At 38.8% G+C, this 12,905-nt stretch overlaps 1 protein-coding gene across 7 annotated transcripts in view; it reads left to right on the top strand.

Annotated features, from left to right (window-relative positions):
- The window catches only part of LOC147009607 (uncharacterized), a 100,942-nt gene that overhangs the window by 48,012 nt on the left and 40,025 nt on the right, over positions 1 to 12,905 (top strand). For 6 of the 7 annotated variants that reach the window (XM_085862427.1, XM_085862425.1, XM_085862426.1 and 3 more), the window contains 2 exons: positions 3,061 to 3,140; positions 6,031 to 7,059. In XM_085862427.1, coding sequence (XP_085718553.1) covers positions 3,061 to 3,140; positions 6,031 to 7,059 — 1,109 coding nt within the window. Of the gene's footprint in view, positions 1 to 3,060; positions 3,141 to 6,030; positions 7,060 to 10,754; positions 11,538 to 12,905 lie in introns of those variants that run through there. The other variant, XM_085862431.1, reaches the window with a different exon arrangement.

Below are 12,905 nucleotides of genomic sequence, written 5' to 3'. Positions count from 1 at the left end.
CCCACGCTCGCTGATAGGACGGAACAGAAGTGGGCGTGAATCGTTTTTGATCCGATTTCTCGGAAAGGCTGGTGTTTTTGCTCGGTGCTGCTCGGTGCGCGCCCTGTCGAAGTCCAGGATCGGTGCCCACAAGCGGCGCGGGAATGGCGGTGATGCGATGGTTGCGAGAGCGAGATGTGACGGCAAGGGTCGTGGCTGTTGGCGTTGTTGTTGTTGTGAAGCGGCGTTGCGGTTGGTGGTTGTTGTGTGATGGCTGTTGAGACGTGGTTGGTGGTGGTAGTAATGGCGGCTGGTCCAAAATAAAGATAGTAAAGGAAAAACGGCTATCTAAAAGGGTCGCAGCCCGAATGAATGACATTTATTCCCTCTAAACAACGGGTTTGGGCCTAACTACACATATACTTACAGAGATATCTCACCTACGGGACCTGAATGGTGGTTTGCGAATTTCGTCAACCACAATATATATATATATGTATATATATATATATATATATATATATATATATATATATATATATATATATATATATATATATATATATATATATATTTACAGGCAAAATATATGTATATATTTTTTTTGTGACCCTACTCCTCTGAGCTCCCCAGGTTAATCACCATGAAACTTTACAGGAAAACATTTTTTCCCACGATGCACTTTTCAACAGTCATTTTCTCACAATTCATAACTTGTAAACACAAGAGGTTCCACCTGTCACCATTTTTTTTTTTTTTTTTTTTGTATACCTTGGTCGAGGCTCGTATGAGAGCTAACACACAACTCACAGCAAGGAGACATGAGACAAGAGGGGCGGGAGTGGAAGGGACAAAACAGTGGGGAACAGACACATTAGGTGAACTGTGGAAGGGAGAGGGATGGGGATGGGACGGGGAACATGGCGAAGAGAAGATGGACATTTCAGGGACTTTCAGGAAGGAAAGCAGGAGAAATGAAGGAAGTGGGCTTGGGTGGATTATCGGGGGTAGAAAAGATCGAGGATTTGGATGGGGGAAGATACTCCATCAGGCTACGGACAAAACCATCTCCGCAAAGGTAGATCCATTGTTTCAATGTTTCATAAAAAGCCCATTTCTGTTTCTCTTTATGCTTTACAAAGTGTCTGACATTGCTTGCGTTTTTTTGGTATAAATAGTCGAGGTTCATGGAAGAGCTGGTACACTGAACGGATCAGGAAGTAACAGACAAAAACAGGATGCAAAACATGCATGCATGGAGAAGGAAACTCTAAGGAGGAAAGACTGGAAAATTAGGAGGGATTTAGGTGAGGTTAACGGTTTTGGTTTTGGTTTTGAATTGGGGACGATCTGAGAGAGTTTTTAAGACCTGGAGGGAAGAATGAGATTGAAGAGGATGTGGAAGTTGATCCCATGGGGGGTGAGGTGGAGAGGAACAAATTAGTGGAGGTGAGCAGTGAAATTGGATTTGGGTAGTTTTACTAGAAGAGAGTTGATGGTGGACCATGTTAACCTTGCATAAACCTGGGGAGAGGCAAAGCATGAAAAGAGCAGAGTGTGCAAGACGAGAATGGAGGCAGTAGAAGACAGAAAGGCTACCGACCTGTCTGTGATGGCGAAGTGATAAGCCCATGGACTCAGATTCAGCATGGGAGATTCTAATGATGTTGAAGGCCTTGACAAGATGTGAGGGGAGAGCAGCTCTCCATAAAACTGTGGATCAAGTCTTTGAAGGTGGATAGGAGTTCAGGTGTGCCAAGGAAGGACTTTGTACGGCGGATACCCATTCGGGAACTGGCTTTGTAAGCCAACTTTGAAATGTAGTTTGTTCAAGAAAGATCATGGTTGATTGTGAGATCCAGTAGTTTGAATGACTGAACCTCCTTTAGAGGATTGTTCAGAAAGTAGATGCAAGGGAATGGGAAGGGAGTTGCCAGAAGATCCTTTCGCAGAGAGTGAGATTTGTTAGTGTTGAAAGTCATTTTCCAAAAGGCAGCTTAGTGCGTGGTCACCATCCCATTAGCAACTGAGCATTGTCGTCCCATCAGCAACTGAGCTGGAGATCTATTACAATTGGCAAGGGGAGTTGCTCTGTAGTCTCGCAAGGCTAAGTGACGTTTCAGTCTGTCTCTGCATTTTCTCAACAGATGTTTCACCGTCTGTACTCCTCTTTTGTTCACCTTTTGAATGTGGGTGATGGGGTGAAGATATCCAGTGGTCAATTTCATATTCATTGCAGAACAAATGAAATTCTGCTGATGCAAACTGGGGTATGCCTGGTGTTGGCTCAGTGGTTAGGGTGATGGGCTTGGGATCCCATGACCCTGAATTCAAACCCCACTTGGCTGTTGAATTAATACCAGGTGGGGTTGACTCTGCCTGTCATCCTTCCGAGGTCGGCAAAATGAGTGCCAGCTTGCTGGTATACTGTCGGAGTGGCGACCTGTCCAGGACTATATCCAATAACCAAGGAGAGTGTTTCAGCAGCACGAACGCTCTGCACAGAATATGGTCCCAATGGATGGATGGATGGATGGATGGAAACTGGGGTCTTTTGTCAGTATATAGAACTCTGGTATGCCATGCCAACTGAAGTGAAACTTTATGACATGTATCATGACTATTGCTGAGGGCACTCAGCTCATTAAGTTAAATGAATTTTGAGTAGCAGGCCACAATTATGGCGAACTGCTTCCCTCCAAACTCGAGATCTGACCCTAATTAAATCCTGGCAAATCTGGGAGTTTTGACAGTTTAATCTCCTCTGTTGGTTGAGCAATGTGGTATGTGCTACACTCAGGGCAGTCTCTAATGAGCTCTTCTACCTCTTTTGGCTCATTTCTGACCAGAACAGTACTTCTCGCACTCATTCCTGGGCAGAGCATTACTCCAGAAATGTACTTCTCGAATAAATAACGTTTTAGAATCGAGGGTATGAGTAGTCTCCTGAAAGGGGATTTTAAAAGTGATTTTGTTTCCATGAAGTGCTTGTTTGTAGCTAGTTTGATTGTTGGTTTGTAATTCACTTGGCATTTGGCACACATTGATGTGCTGTGATCTGCTGCTGTTGTGTTGTTACAGAGAGACCCCGCAGGATGTGTGTCACACTGGCTAAACAAAAGAGTACCAGCTCCACGAAGAGTAAAAAGATATTTGGAAAGGTAGGTACACCATTCATGTGTTGTTTGAAAGATTCAAACCTGAGAGTGAAAGCACCACCAACTATAATGATACTCAGTAGAGCCCATTCTTCCATGAGGCTGAACAGTTTACGTTTTGTATCTCACTGGTCAGCTGGATCTGCAGATGTTGATCAAAATCGAATCAATTTGTCCTTGTCACACACCCAATATGTCAACCAAGTTTCGTCCGAATCCGTCCATAATTTTTTGAGATATCGTGTCATCTATTGTTTTAGGCCCGATCTCTCAATGGTGAATAATCGCTCAAAAAATTCTTGTATCCAGATCCGGATCTGGATCTTCACCAAGATTGAATCAATTTGTTCTTGTGACACACCCAACCTCTCCACCAAGTTTTGTCCAAATCCGTTCATAACTTTGAGATATCCTGCTCACAAAGAGACAGACAGAAAAACAGGAGTGACGACTTATCTGACGGTGGATGGAGGTAACTATAACAATCGCCCTGAGGAAGACTCAGATCTGATGTTTCGACGACCGAGTGCTCTTTATATGGGAGTGTTTGGGTTGTAATGTGGGAAATGGGATGGGGGGGAGTGGGTGGTAAATGAATGAGTGAAGGGTGGGAGTGGTTGGGGTTTATTATTGTTCTTTGGTTAATGGGGTTTTTTGTACATGCGCCCACATGGACAATAACCACACATTTGTACAACCTTCCGCATGTTATTTTTATACACACTCCCCCATGTGAAATTATTTGTTATCATGCACATATGCATGGCTCACAAAGTGGGTATGTTGTGGTATGTTTGTGGGAAATTCCACATAAAACTATTATGAGGTTCTTAGACAAACCATCAATGTTCAGAAATGAAAGTGGACATCTTGGGGAACCTGTAGAAACCGGCAATATCATACTCTCTATTTCCCTGTTTTATTAAAGGTGAATTAAAGCAACAGAATATGGGTATTGTAACCTTAGAAATGTTAGTTTGATTGGTAAAATTTTTTATTTTACTGTATGTTTCTTATGTGACAGTTATTTTGAGTGTGGTGACTCAGAATGTGAAATTTGGTGTCTCTTTTATGTTTTGATGATGTTCTGTCTCCCTATTCGGGTTTTCTGGCATCTACGCTATCTGATGAAATAATGGATTCGTACATAACGCTTCGTGGCCACTGCATCGAGAGAAATAAGGAGTCCAGTGTTGATAATGTTTCTTATGATTTTTATTCCAAATCTCCCTTTCTTGGAAATATGACAGAGTCTAGCGGCAGAAAAATATAGATCAAAATTGTGATCAGAAAAATAATATTCAGACCGCAAGTAATCCCGTCTTGATTTTCGTGTCAGTCCCGTTATGTACGAATCATCATCTCTCGTCGGACGCTAATAACGCTAGCATAAGAAAATCTTGCCGTCTTGCAAACTTCCCCGATTGATGGATATAATAGGCACTTGCAAGCGTGTCAGCACATTTCCATTTGCCGTCGAGCGCAGCATTTGTCTTCGTGTCCGTGTCTTTGCGAGAGCCGTAACGTACGAATCCAGCGTGAGGACGCCGAGCCGAACGAGGTGACTCGCATTTGTCTGATAATTCTTCATTTTAACCAACGCTAGAATTTTTTAAGTGCTTCGTGAGGATCCGAGAGGTAAGAATTATGTTTTTCTTTTCATGTTTAAAGTGATTATTTTCAAAAGTTCGAAAGAAATAGATTTGATTTTAACGTTATTTTTCACTTACAAGTGTGGCTTTCTTTGCTACTGAACTCGTCTGTGTTTTCTTCGTAATTTATAACATCGGACTCTCTCAAAATGTGTTGTTTTTTTTCTTTTTCCTGTCATATTGAGCCTGTTTAAAAAGGCAGAGTAAAAATTATCTGTTTCTTTTCCCAAAATATAATATTTACATTTTTTTTCATCTGATTCCGTGCATAACGCTGATGCCAAGCTCAAAATTCGAACGTGACATGGAAACCAAAGATTTACGTGTCAGCATAATGTACGTAGAGGCTTCATAAATTACTTTGATTCCAGCCTAACTGAAGATCGTATTTATCTTTTTAGTGATAGTTAACATAATTTATCATTATATCAATTGTACCAGAATGTACTTTTGATGCTGGAACCAATCATTTTAATCAAATTGTTATATATTGCTTCCGTACATAACTCTGATGCAATTATTTTGTTGTCTGCAGTTATGTACGAATAGGAACTTGGAAAATCATTACAACACACCGTAAACGGTAATAAATGACATATTGGCTTATCTGGAGTATAAATCTACATGTTCTTCTTCAATATACAACACCAAAAGTGGTAGTGGAATAGTTTATTGAGCGTGGATTAACCGACTGTGGATCTTTCAGGGCACATGCTTTGGCTTGATCCCATGTATATAAATTTGCGTTGTATTTTCTAAGTGTTACGGCGCAGCCAATAGTGAATTGAACCGATTTATATTAAGTAGCAGGGTATCTGTCTGTATGATTTGTGGTTCAGGAATAAACTGAATCGATTGATGATTATATTGATATTAATATTAATACTCTTGTCAATATTGTGGTGAGTATGATAATGGGAAAAATAAATCGCACATCAACCCGTTCAATATAACATGCTGAGACACTTTTTTTTTCTTGTAAAAAAATATTTCTGCCTTCCTCCCCCTCCCACAATGTCGAAGATGTAGGTTTATCATTAGAATAATTTATTATGCCATAGCAGTTTACTTTATGAAATGAAAAGAGTCGTGTTCTGATTGTTCCTTTCATATTCAAATTAATGTTTCTAAGGATTGTTTTGAAAAGCAATTAAGGAACAACAAATTTCCTTTTCAAAATTGTGTATTCCTCAATCAAATTCAAATGTAATTAATTTACATTTCTTATATTGTTTTTACAGTTTGTGATGATGGAATCTGTGGGCAGACGAAAGAAATGTCCCCCAAAGATGCCAGCAATTAAGCTGAAGGAGGATCCTGTCAAGAACAAGAAGGAAAATTCAAAAAAGTGGAGAGCTAATATAAAGGCTAATCCAGAACTTTATAAAGTCTTCTGTGACTCAGAAAAGGAAAGAGTCAGAGAATATCGTCTGAGACGGTCTGAAGAGGTGAAGAGCCGTGACCGGGAACTTCAAAGAGAGCATCAGCGGCAATATAGGCTTCGTAAGAAGGAAAAAGAAAACGGTACGTGGAAAAAAAAGACGAGGAAATCAGCAGATGACCGGAGAGAAAAATGGAGAAAACAAAAAAGGGATTCAAGAGCGAACTTGTCAATGCAAAAGAGAGTAGCCATCAACAAGAAGAGGAGGGAAAATTATGCGATTAAAAAGATGAAGATTCAGTCTCTAGATGCAAATGTTTCTAGTGCATCTTTCAATTCTCCAGACACGACTTCAACTCCTGTTAATCTATCCGCAGGAGCTAAAAGAACAGTAAGATGTCGCGACACGAAAAAATTGCTACAGAGCCTTCCGAAGTCTAGAGATTTGAAATCAGATGTTATTCTCGCTGAAATAAATTTGCAGTCTCCTGTCTCCCAGAAAATCATCAAAGACAAGCTTGATGATTCATCAATATTTCGGAAGAATTTGTTCGTCGGTGAAACCATGGCTGCAACCATGAAATCACTAAGAAAATCCAGAAGCAAGCGAGCCCTAAGGAAGAAGAGATTACTTGTGGAGGCATTAATCGTCAAAGAGAAAAGCATAAAGTTGTTGAGGACTGTGGGGGTGACAAGGAAGGTAGCAAGACGGGCACTAGAGTTTAACCTTGAGCCTGGCTGGGAAGATCTCAGAAAGAAGAAAAGTGGTGCCTTGTCCCAAGAACAACTTGGAAGTCTCCAAAATTCTTACAATCAGGGAGACATCAGTTCTGAAGTACCTAATGCCAGGAGTGCACTGAAGAGGGATGGCAGACTTCTTCACAGAAAGGTTATAACCTCCTCAATCAAAACCACATATCAGCAGTTCAAAGAGCATCACCCTGACATCAGTATCAGCTATGCCTCCTTCAAGAGACATAGACCTGGCAATATTCTTCCACATACGCAGCATAAATTCCGTGAATGCCTTTGCGAATATTGTCTTAATATCAAACTAAAACTAAAGGCTGTCAATAAGTTATCTCAGCAAAAAGACTAAGCCCTCCATATCGGTGATAAATATACTGCATCAAAGCTCAAACAGTTGGTTTTCCCAGACTCGATGTTTTAGTCTAGCCATGGTTTTGGTTGCTTTTGCTAAGCGTACATCTATCTCGGCATCATCAATTCGTACTTTTGGTGGATCATCTTGACCATTTAGACTTTCCCAAGGTGGTTTTCGTGAAATGACGTGATTATGTTAAGATAAGGACATCCAATCTTGAGAAGTATGATCCAGAATGTGTCACAATTAATGAGATCAAATGCTTTATGAAGAGGCATGTTCTGCTCTCTGCACTTTTCCATAAGTTGTTACATTCTTTTCTAGATCCTTTGTTTTTGTAAAAGACAATGATGTTGGAGTTTGAGATTTTGACGGATACCTGTTGACCAGCATTTGGGAAGCATATCATGTAATGGTTTCACAACGTTTAATGACTTCTGGTGGAATGCCATCAGCTCCCGGAGCTTTACCCATGGAAAGCTTATCAACTGCTTTCTCAAGATCTTGAATGGTTGGCTCTTCCTCAAGTTCTGGCAGTTTTGGTAAGACAGGGATTTGATCAATTGTCTCTTGTGAAATTGGTTGGTCATTGGAGTGCAGCTCATAGAAGTACTCTGCCCATCGTTCTAATTGCTGTTCAAGGTTTAGAATCACTTTACCATCTTTAGAGTTGATGGGGGATGATTTGTGCTGTTGTCGACCTGTTGCTTTCTCGATTCCTTCATACATTTGTCTAATGTTGCCCGAGTTTGATGCTTCTTGAAGTTGTGTGCTTAGATCTATCCAGTATTGATTTGCACACTGTCTCGCTTTAGCTTGGACGTTGTTTTGGGCTTTACATAAGTTTGCAAGAGTACTGCTGTTGGGATGTTTCTTGTATTCTGGAAATGCTATTCTCTTGATTTGTCTTACAGGGTCTAGCACATCTATATAGTCATCATACTAGTCGTGATATTTGAGATTTTTCTTTACAAAAGCATGTCTAGCGGCATCATGTATGCTGCTGCTTAGATGTTGGTGGTTTAATTGGGTGGTTGAAAATTCTTTTTGAACTTTTTGAATTGTAAATATTAGTAACTTATAAGCTGAATAAATGGTCATTCAAGACATATTGTAACTGACAAGAAGTTGTCCTGTACACAAGTTTGTAGTTTTGCAAGTATAATCTCTGCAATATGATGATGCTGACAATTTCATCCAATTTGGTGTCCATGTTATGTACTTATCCAGTTCAAAAGTGTTCGTTTATTATAATTTTGTTTGATTAAAGTCAGCTTTAATCAGGTCACTTAAATATTTTTGTATGTTTGTGTGTTCTCTGAAGACATTCTGACCATTTTACAGTAATTTTACAAAAGCTTTTTAACTTCAAAAGAATTTATGCATAATGTGTGTATGTGGTGCTATGCATGTGATATGTACATAACGGTGTCCATATTTTACCTGGTAATTTTTATTTAAATGAAAGCTTACCCCTGAAACTTGCAGCCTCATTTAATACCCAGTGTGACTATCTTTGAGATAGTTATTGAAATTATGGTTAAGATCAACCCCACAGCCAATAATTGAAGTGTAGGGTGAAAGCATGGTAAATGGGACATTTCAATATTAGGTTATCAAAAGTAAATGTTTTATATCCATAATTATGCCTGTTCAATAGATATAAATTTCATATTAAATTTAGATTTTCACCAATATGAATAGATGTTATGTTGAAAATTCTGAGGCTCTATGTTGAACGTTTACTATTTTACAGGCATGTGAATATTGCCATGTTTCTGCATTTACAGTGTAATCCAGCATTTCTCAACCTTTTTACCCTTGTGGAACCCTTGAAATAGTTTTCATGTCTCAGGGAACCCCTGTATAAAAATTATTATATACCATTATTAATATCTAGCTCTTTTATATTTTTATCGTAGTTCACGTGGTAAATATAATATTTTTTTTCGGATACCTGGTTTAAGGAAAAAATGACCCCCTTTTTGTCAAATTTATTGGCAATGAGACAGACCACGTCATCATTGGTGATGTCATCATGTACAGGCCGTGTGCCGTGTTCAATGACGAGTCGTTATTCCGGGCGTCCATCACACCTCGTGGTTGTTATGGTTGTTATAATATAACATTCCCTATGGTTGTTATAATTGTAAATAATATAAGAGGTTGAAGCCTCTATTATAATAACCAAGGAGTTTCCAACAATATGTCGTATGTGTATCGTAAAATTACGAATATTAAATCAAACAAAAACTACTCCAAAATACATTAGCCTATTTATTACTGTTTCTAGCGGAACCCTAGGGTTCCCGGGAACCCCGGTTGAGAAACACTGGTGTAATCAGTGACCGAATTTGACATGGCATTTTTATTTGTATAATATAAAACATCAGATGGCAGCACAGGTAGTAATTAATGCTACCAGAAGGAGGCTATGGCCTTGACCTTTCATCCACATGGAATCTTCCTAGAAATGCAGCATGGTTTTGACAATATAACCACTGCAGATGACATACCTTTGTAATCAGCTTGTGAAAGAAATCCATAGATGCCGCAATAGCCCACACAGGTAAGCCTAATTGTATTTTAAAAACATGTAATTACTTTTCATATATTAAGTAGAAGTCACACTACTTATAACAAGTGCTAAAATTTGTATTTGGTGCTGTGTATTTAATACATCAGCTGTGAACTGGCAAGTAGTCCATTTCTGTCACGTACCTCAACACCCTACTTACCCCCATAATTTTGTTAAAATTTTAAAATATATATTTACAATCATTTTCTTTGTCAGTTGGTACAGGACATGTTATAAAATGTTATTAGTAAGTAAGGGCATCTCTAGAATATAGATTTATATTTTAAAATAATTAACTTATTATTTTCTGTCACATACCTCAACTTTTTCTACATATTTGTTATTTGTGCAATATTAGGTGCTCTATACTGAAAATTGTACACAATGAATGAGCCTTGTACATTACATCTCTCCATCTATGGTTACAGCTAGTATGATATATCCCCAAGAGGCTTATTTAACAGACTTATTTGACTAATTTTGGTATGCCAATATATGCGATCATGCAATATATCCCAAGTAAATTGTGGAGAAATTGTGCTGTGAAGCACTTTTTGAGGATTGCTACTGTCTCACATAAAGTATTGTATGGCTATATTCTAATTTTATTGGCATAACTACCTTACATGACATATAAGTAATAAAGCACTTAAAATGAAAAAAAAAAAATATATATATATATATATATCATTTAATTATTTTTAAATAAATTGTCAAAAATAGGGAAAATAGCAAAAATGCCTAAAATTAGTCCACCAGCAAAAACTGCAGAAAATGCATAAAATTGTCCCATAAAGTGTTTTGGACAGTTGCTAATGTGTTAGATAAGTATTTATATGTGTAATATTCTGTTTTTACCTGCTGCAGTCAGTCAAACCAACAATACATTGTTTATTTGCAGTGCATCATGAGCTCATCAGAAGAACTGCCACTCTCTGAGGTCAGAAGAAAAGAGAGACGCCGGGAAACATGGCGAAGGAGTCAGAAGAAGAGGGCTGATACTCTGAGACAGACCTTAACAGAGTCAAAGCTTACAGAAATGAAGGCTATAAAGGCACATAAAGTACAGCGATACCGGTACAACAAGAAAAGAAGGCTGGAGAGTCCAGATAGTATCAGGAAAAAAGACAGAACACGTCAGCAGAAATATAGAGCTAGACTGTCTGGATATAAGAAACGGTGGATCAAGGAAAAAGATAGAAAAGCTCACATGTACAAGAAGGAGAAAATACTGGAAAAGAAATTGGCCGCCCAAGAGAAGCGCTTAAAAGTTTAGTGCGCGACTTCTATTGTGTTTAGTTTACTATGCTGGATTGGTTAAATGTACTGGACTCCAGAACAATGACGATACATATTGACTCACAATGCTTAAATTACATGTTAATTTGTTATAAAATAGTATAAAACCAATGTCTGTGTGTTTATTTATGCTCCATTATTACTTTAATAAACATTGGTAGTTGCTAGTATGACAAGGAGAGACATACATTTACTCTAAATGAAAGTAAAAACTCACTGGTCACACATTTTGTGAAATTTCTGTGCCTAAGGGTGCCTCGGCTTCACCCCAAACTGTTCAGACCCCTTTAACTATATTTATTTTCTTTTTTTATTTTCTGATTCAGCACACTCGCATTTACATTTTGGTATATGATGCATGGAAATATATTTATATTGAAATTTTCATGTCTGTGGCCACTTTGTGTCCCATTTACCATGCTTTCACCCAAGAAGCAGATAAGGTGGGCACCGAGTTATGTACACGTCAATTCGAGCGTGTATTTACAGTGTTGTATATATTCAGTGGTAACTTTAAAACCGGATGTGCTGCAGGTCTAAAACTTTAGATTTAGCAATTTGAATACATGCAGATTAACATAATGGGTTGCATTTCATGTTTCCCTAAACTCTTTTTTTTTTCCTTTGTGTAACCTTTGTGAGCCCACTTTGTGCGCCATGCACACATCCAACCACACGATAATTAGGAAATGATGAGAAACAGCATTGGTCTCGCTGTTTCGGTGGTGAGTGACACCCATCCTCCCTCCACACCCTTCTTCCTCCCTTACCCCTACCCCTTCTTTCCCAATGGCATTTAGCACCTGGCACATGTTTCCCACATTTATTTGGTGGTGCTTTCTCTCTCTTAACCTGGCACAGCATTATCTCACTTCCCAGCACAAGTTGAGCCGGTGAGGTTACTACAAGGTCATGTTGCTCCTGTTTGGAAATATTTCTCCCTTTCAGAAATACCTCTTAATTTGCAACAAGAAAAAACAGCTTTGTCCAACAAAGTAAAGGGTAAGATTTAAATTTTGTCCTTGTTATCTTCAAACCAAGTTCCATTTTGAAACAGTGTCATCATATTTTTGTTGCGTTTTGCTGAGAGCCAAATTGTACCTGATCATGCTCCATTTCAGTAAGTAGAGGGAGAATATCACGAAGATCTACAATGATAGACACACAAGAATGGCCACACAGAAAATTACGAGGATAATGATGATGATAATGAATATTGGGAAGTTTGATCATGTCAATAAGAAAATAGTATCCCCCCCAAGGCTCTAACCTGGTCTGGTAAAGCCATCATTTTGGAATCCTCCAGGCATTTACAAAAGCATTCTGTCTGTGTAGATGAATTTGGTGATAATTCTCAACTTGGTTTGGAGGATGCAGCTGTGGTGGTCCCTTTCCTGTCTCCAGGTGAACAGAGACTGACACCACCCCTTCCTTACACTCTACATATCAGCCGTGACAACATGCGTAACAGGGACCAAAAACTGGACACTAGTAAAATATATTTCAAGATTATAACTTCAGTGTGTCATCCCCTGGGTGTGCATGTGTGCACAATAGTAGAATTGTTTTATTCCTTGGTCTTCCTTTTATTAATAATTTTCTGGATCATGACTTACCAGTTTTGTGACGAGTGCTCAGACTACTTTCTGGATGAGTGTCTCGTTCATGGACCACGAATCCACATGTCTGATACGATCAAAATTAGGTGGAGGTACACCTGGCTGGCATGGAAGACACTCTCCCTAAGGTGTGA

Source organism: Eptatretus burgeri, chromosome 17 (genome assembly GCF_056783735.1).
Source record: "Eptatretus burgeri isolate ZD-2024b chromosome 17, Ebu_testis_v1, whole genome shotgun sequence".
NCBI classification, from domain to species: Eukaryota; Metazoa; Chordata; class Myxini; order Myxiniformes; family Myxinidae; genus Eptatretus; species Eptatretus burgeri.
This window is presented reverse-complemented; position numbering and strand designations above follow the sequence as displayed.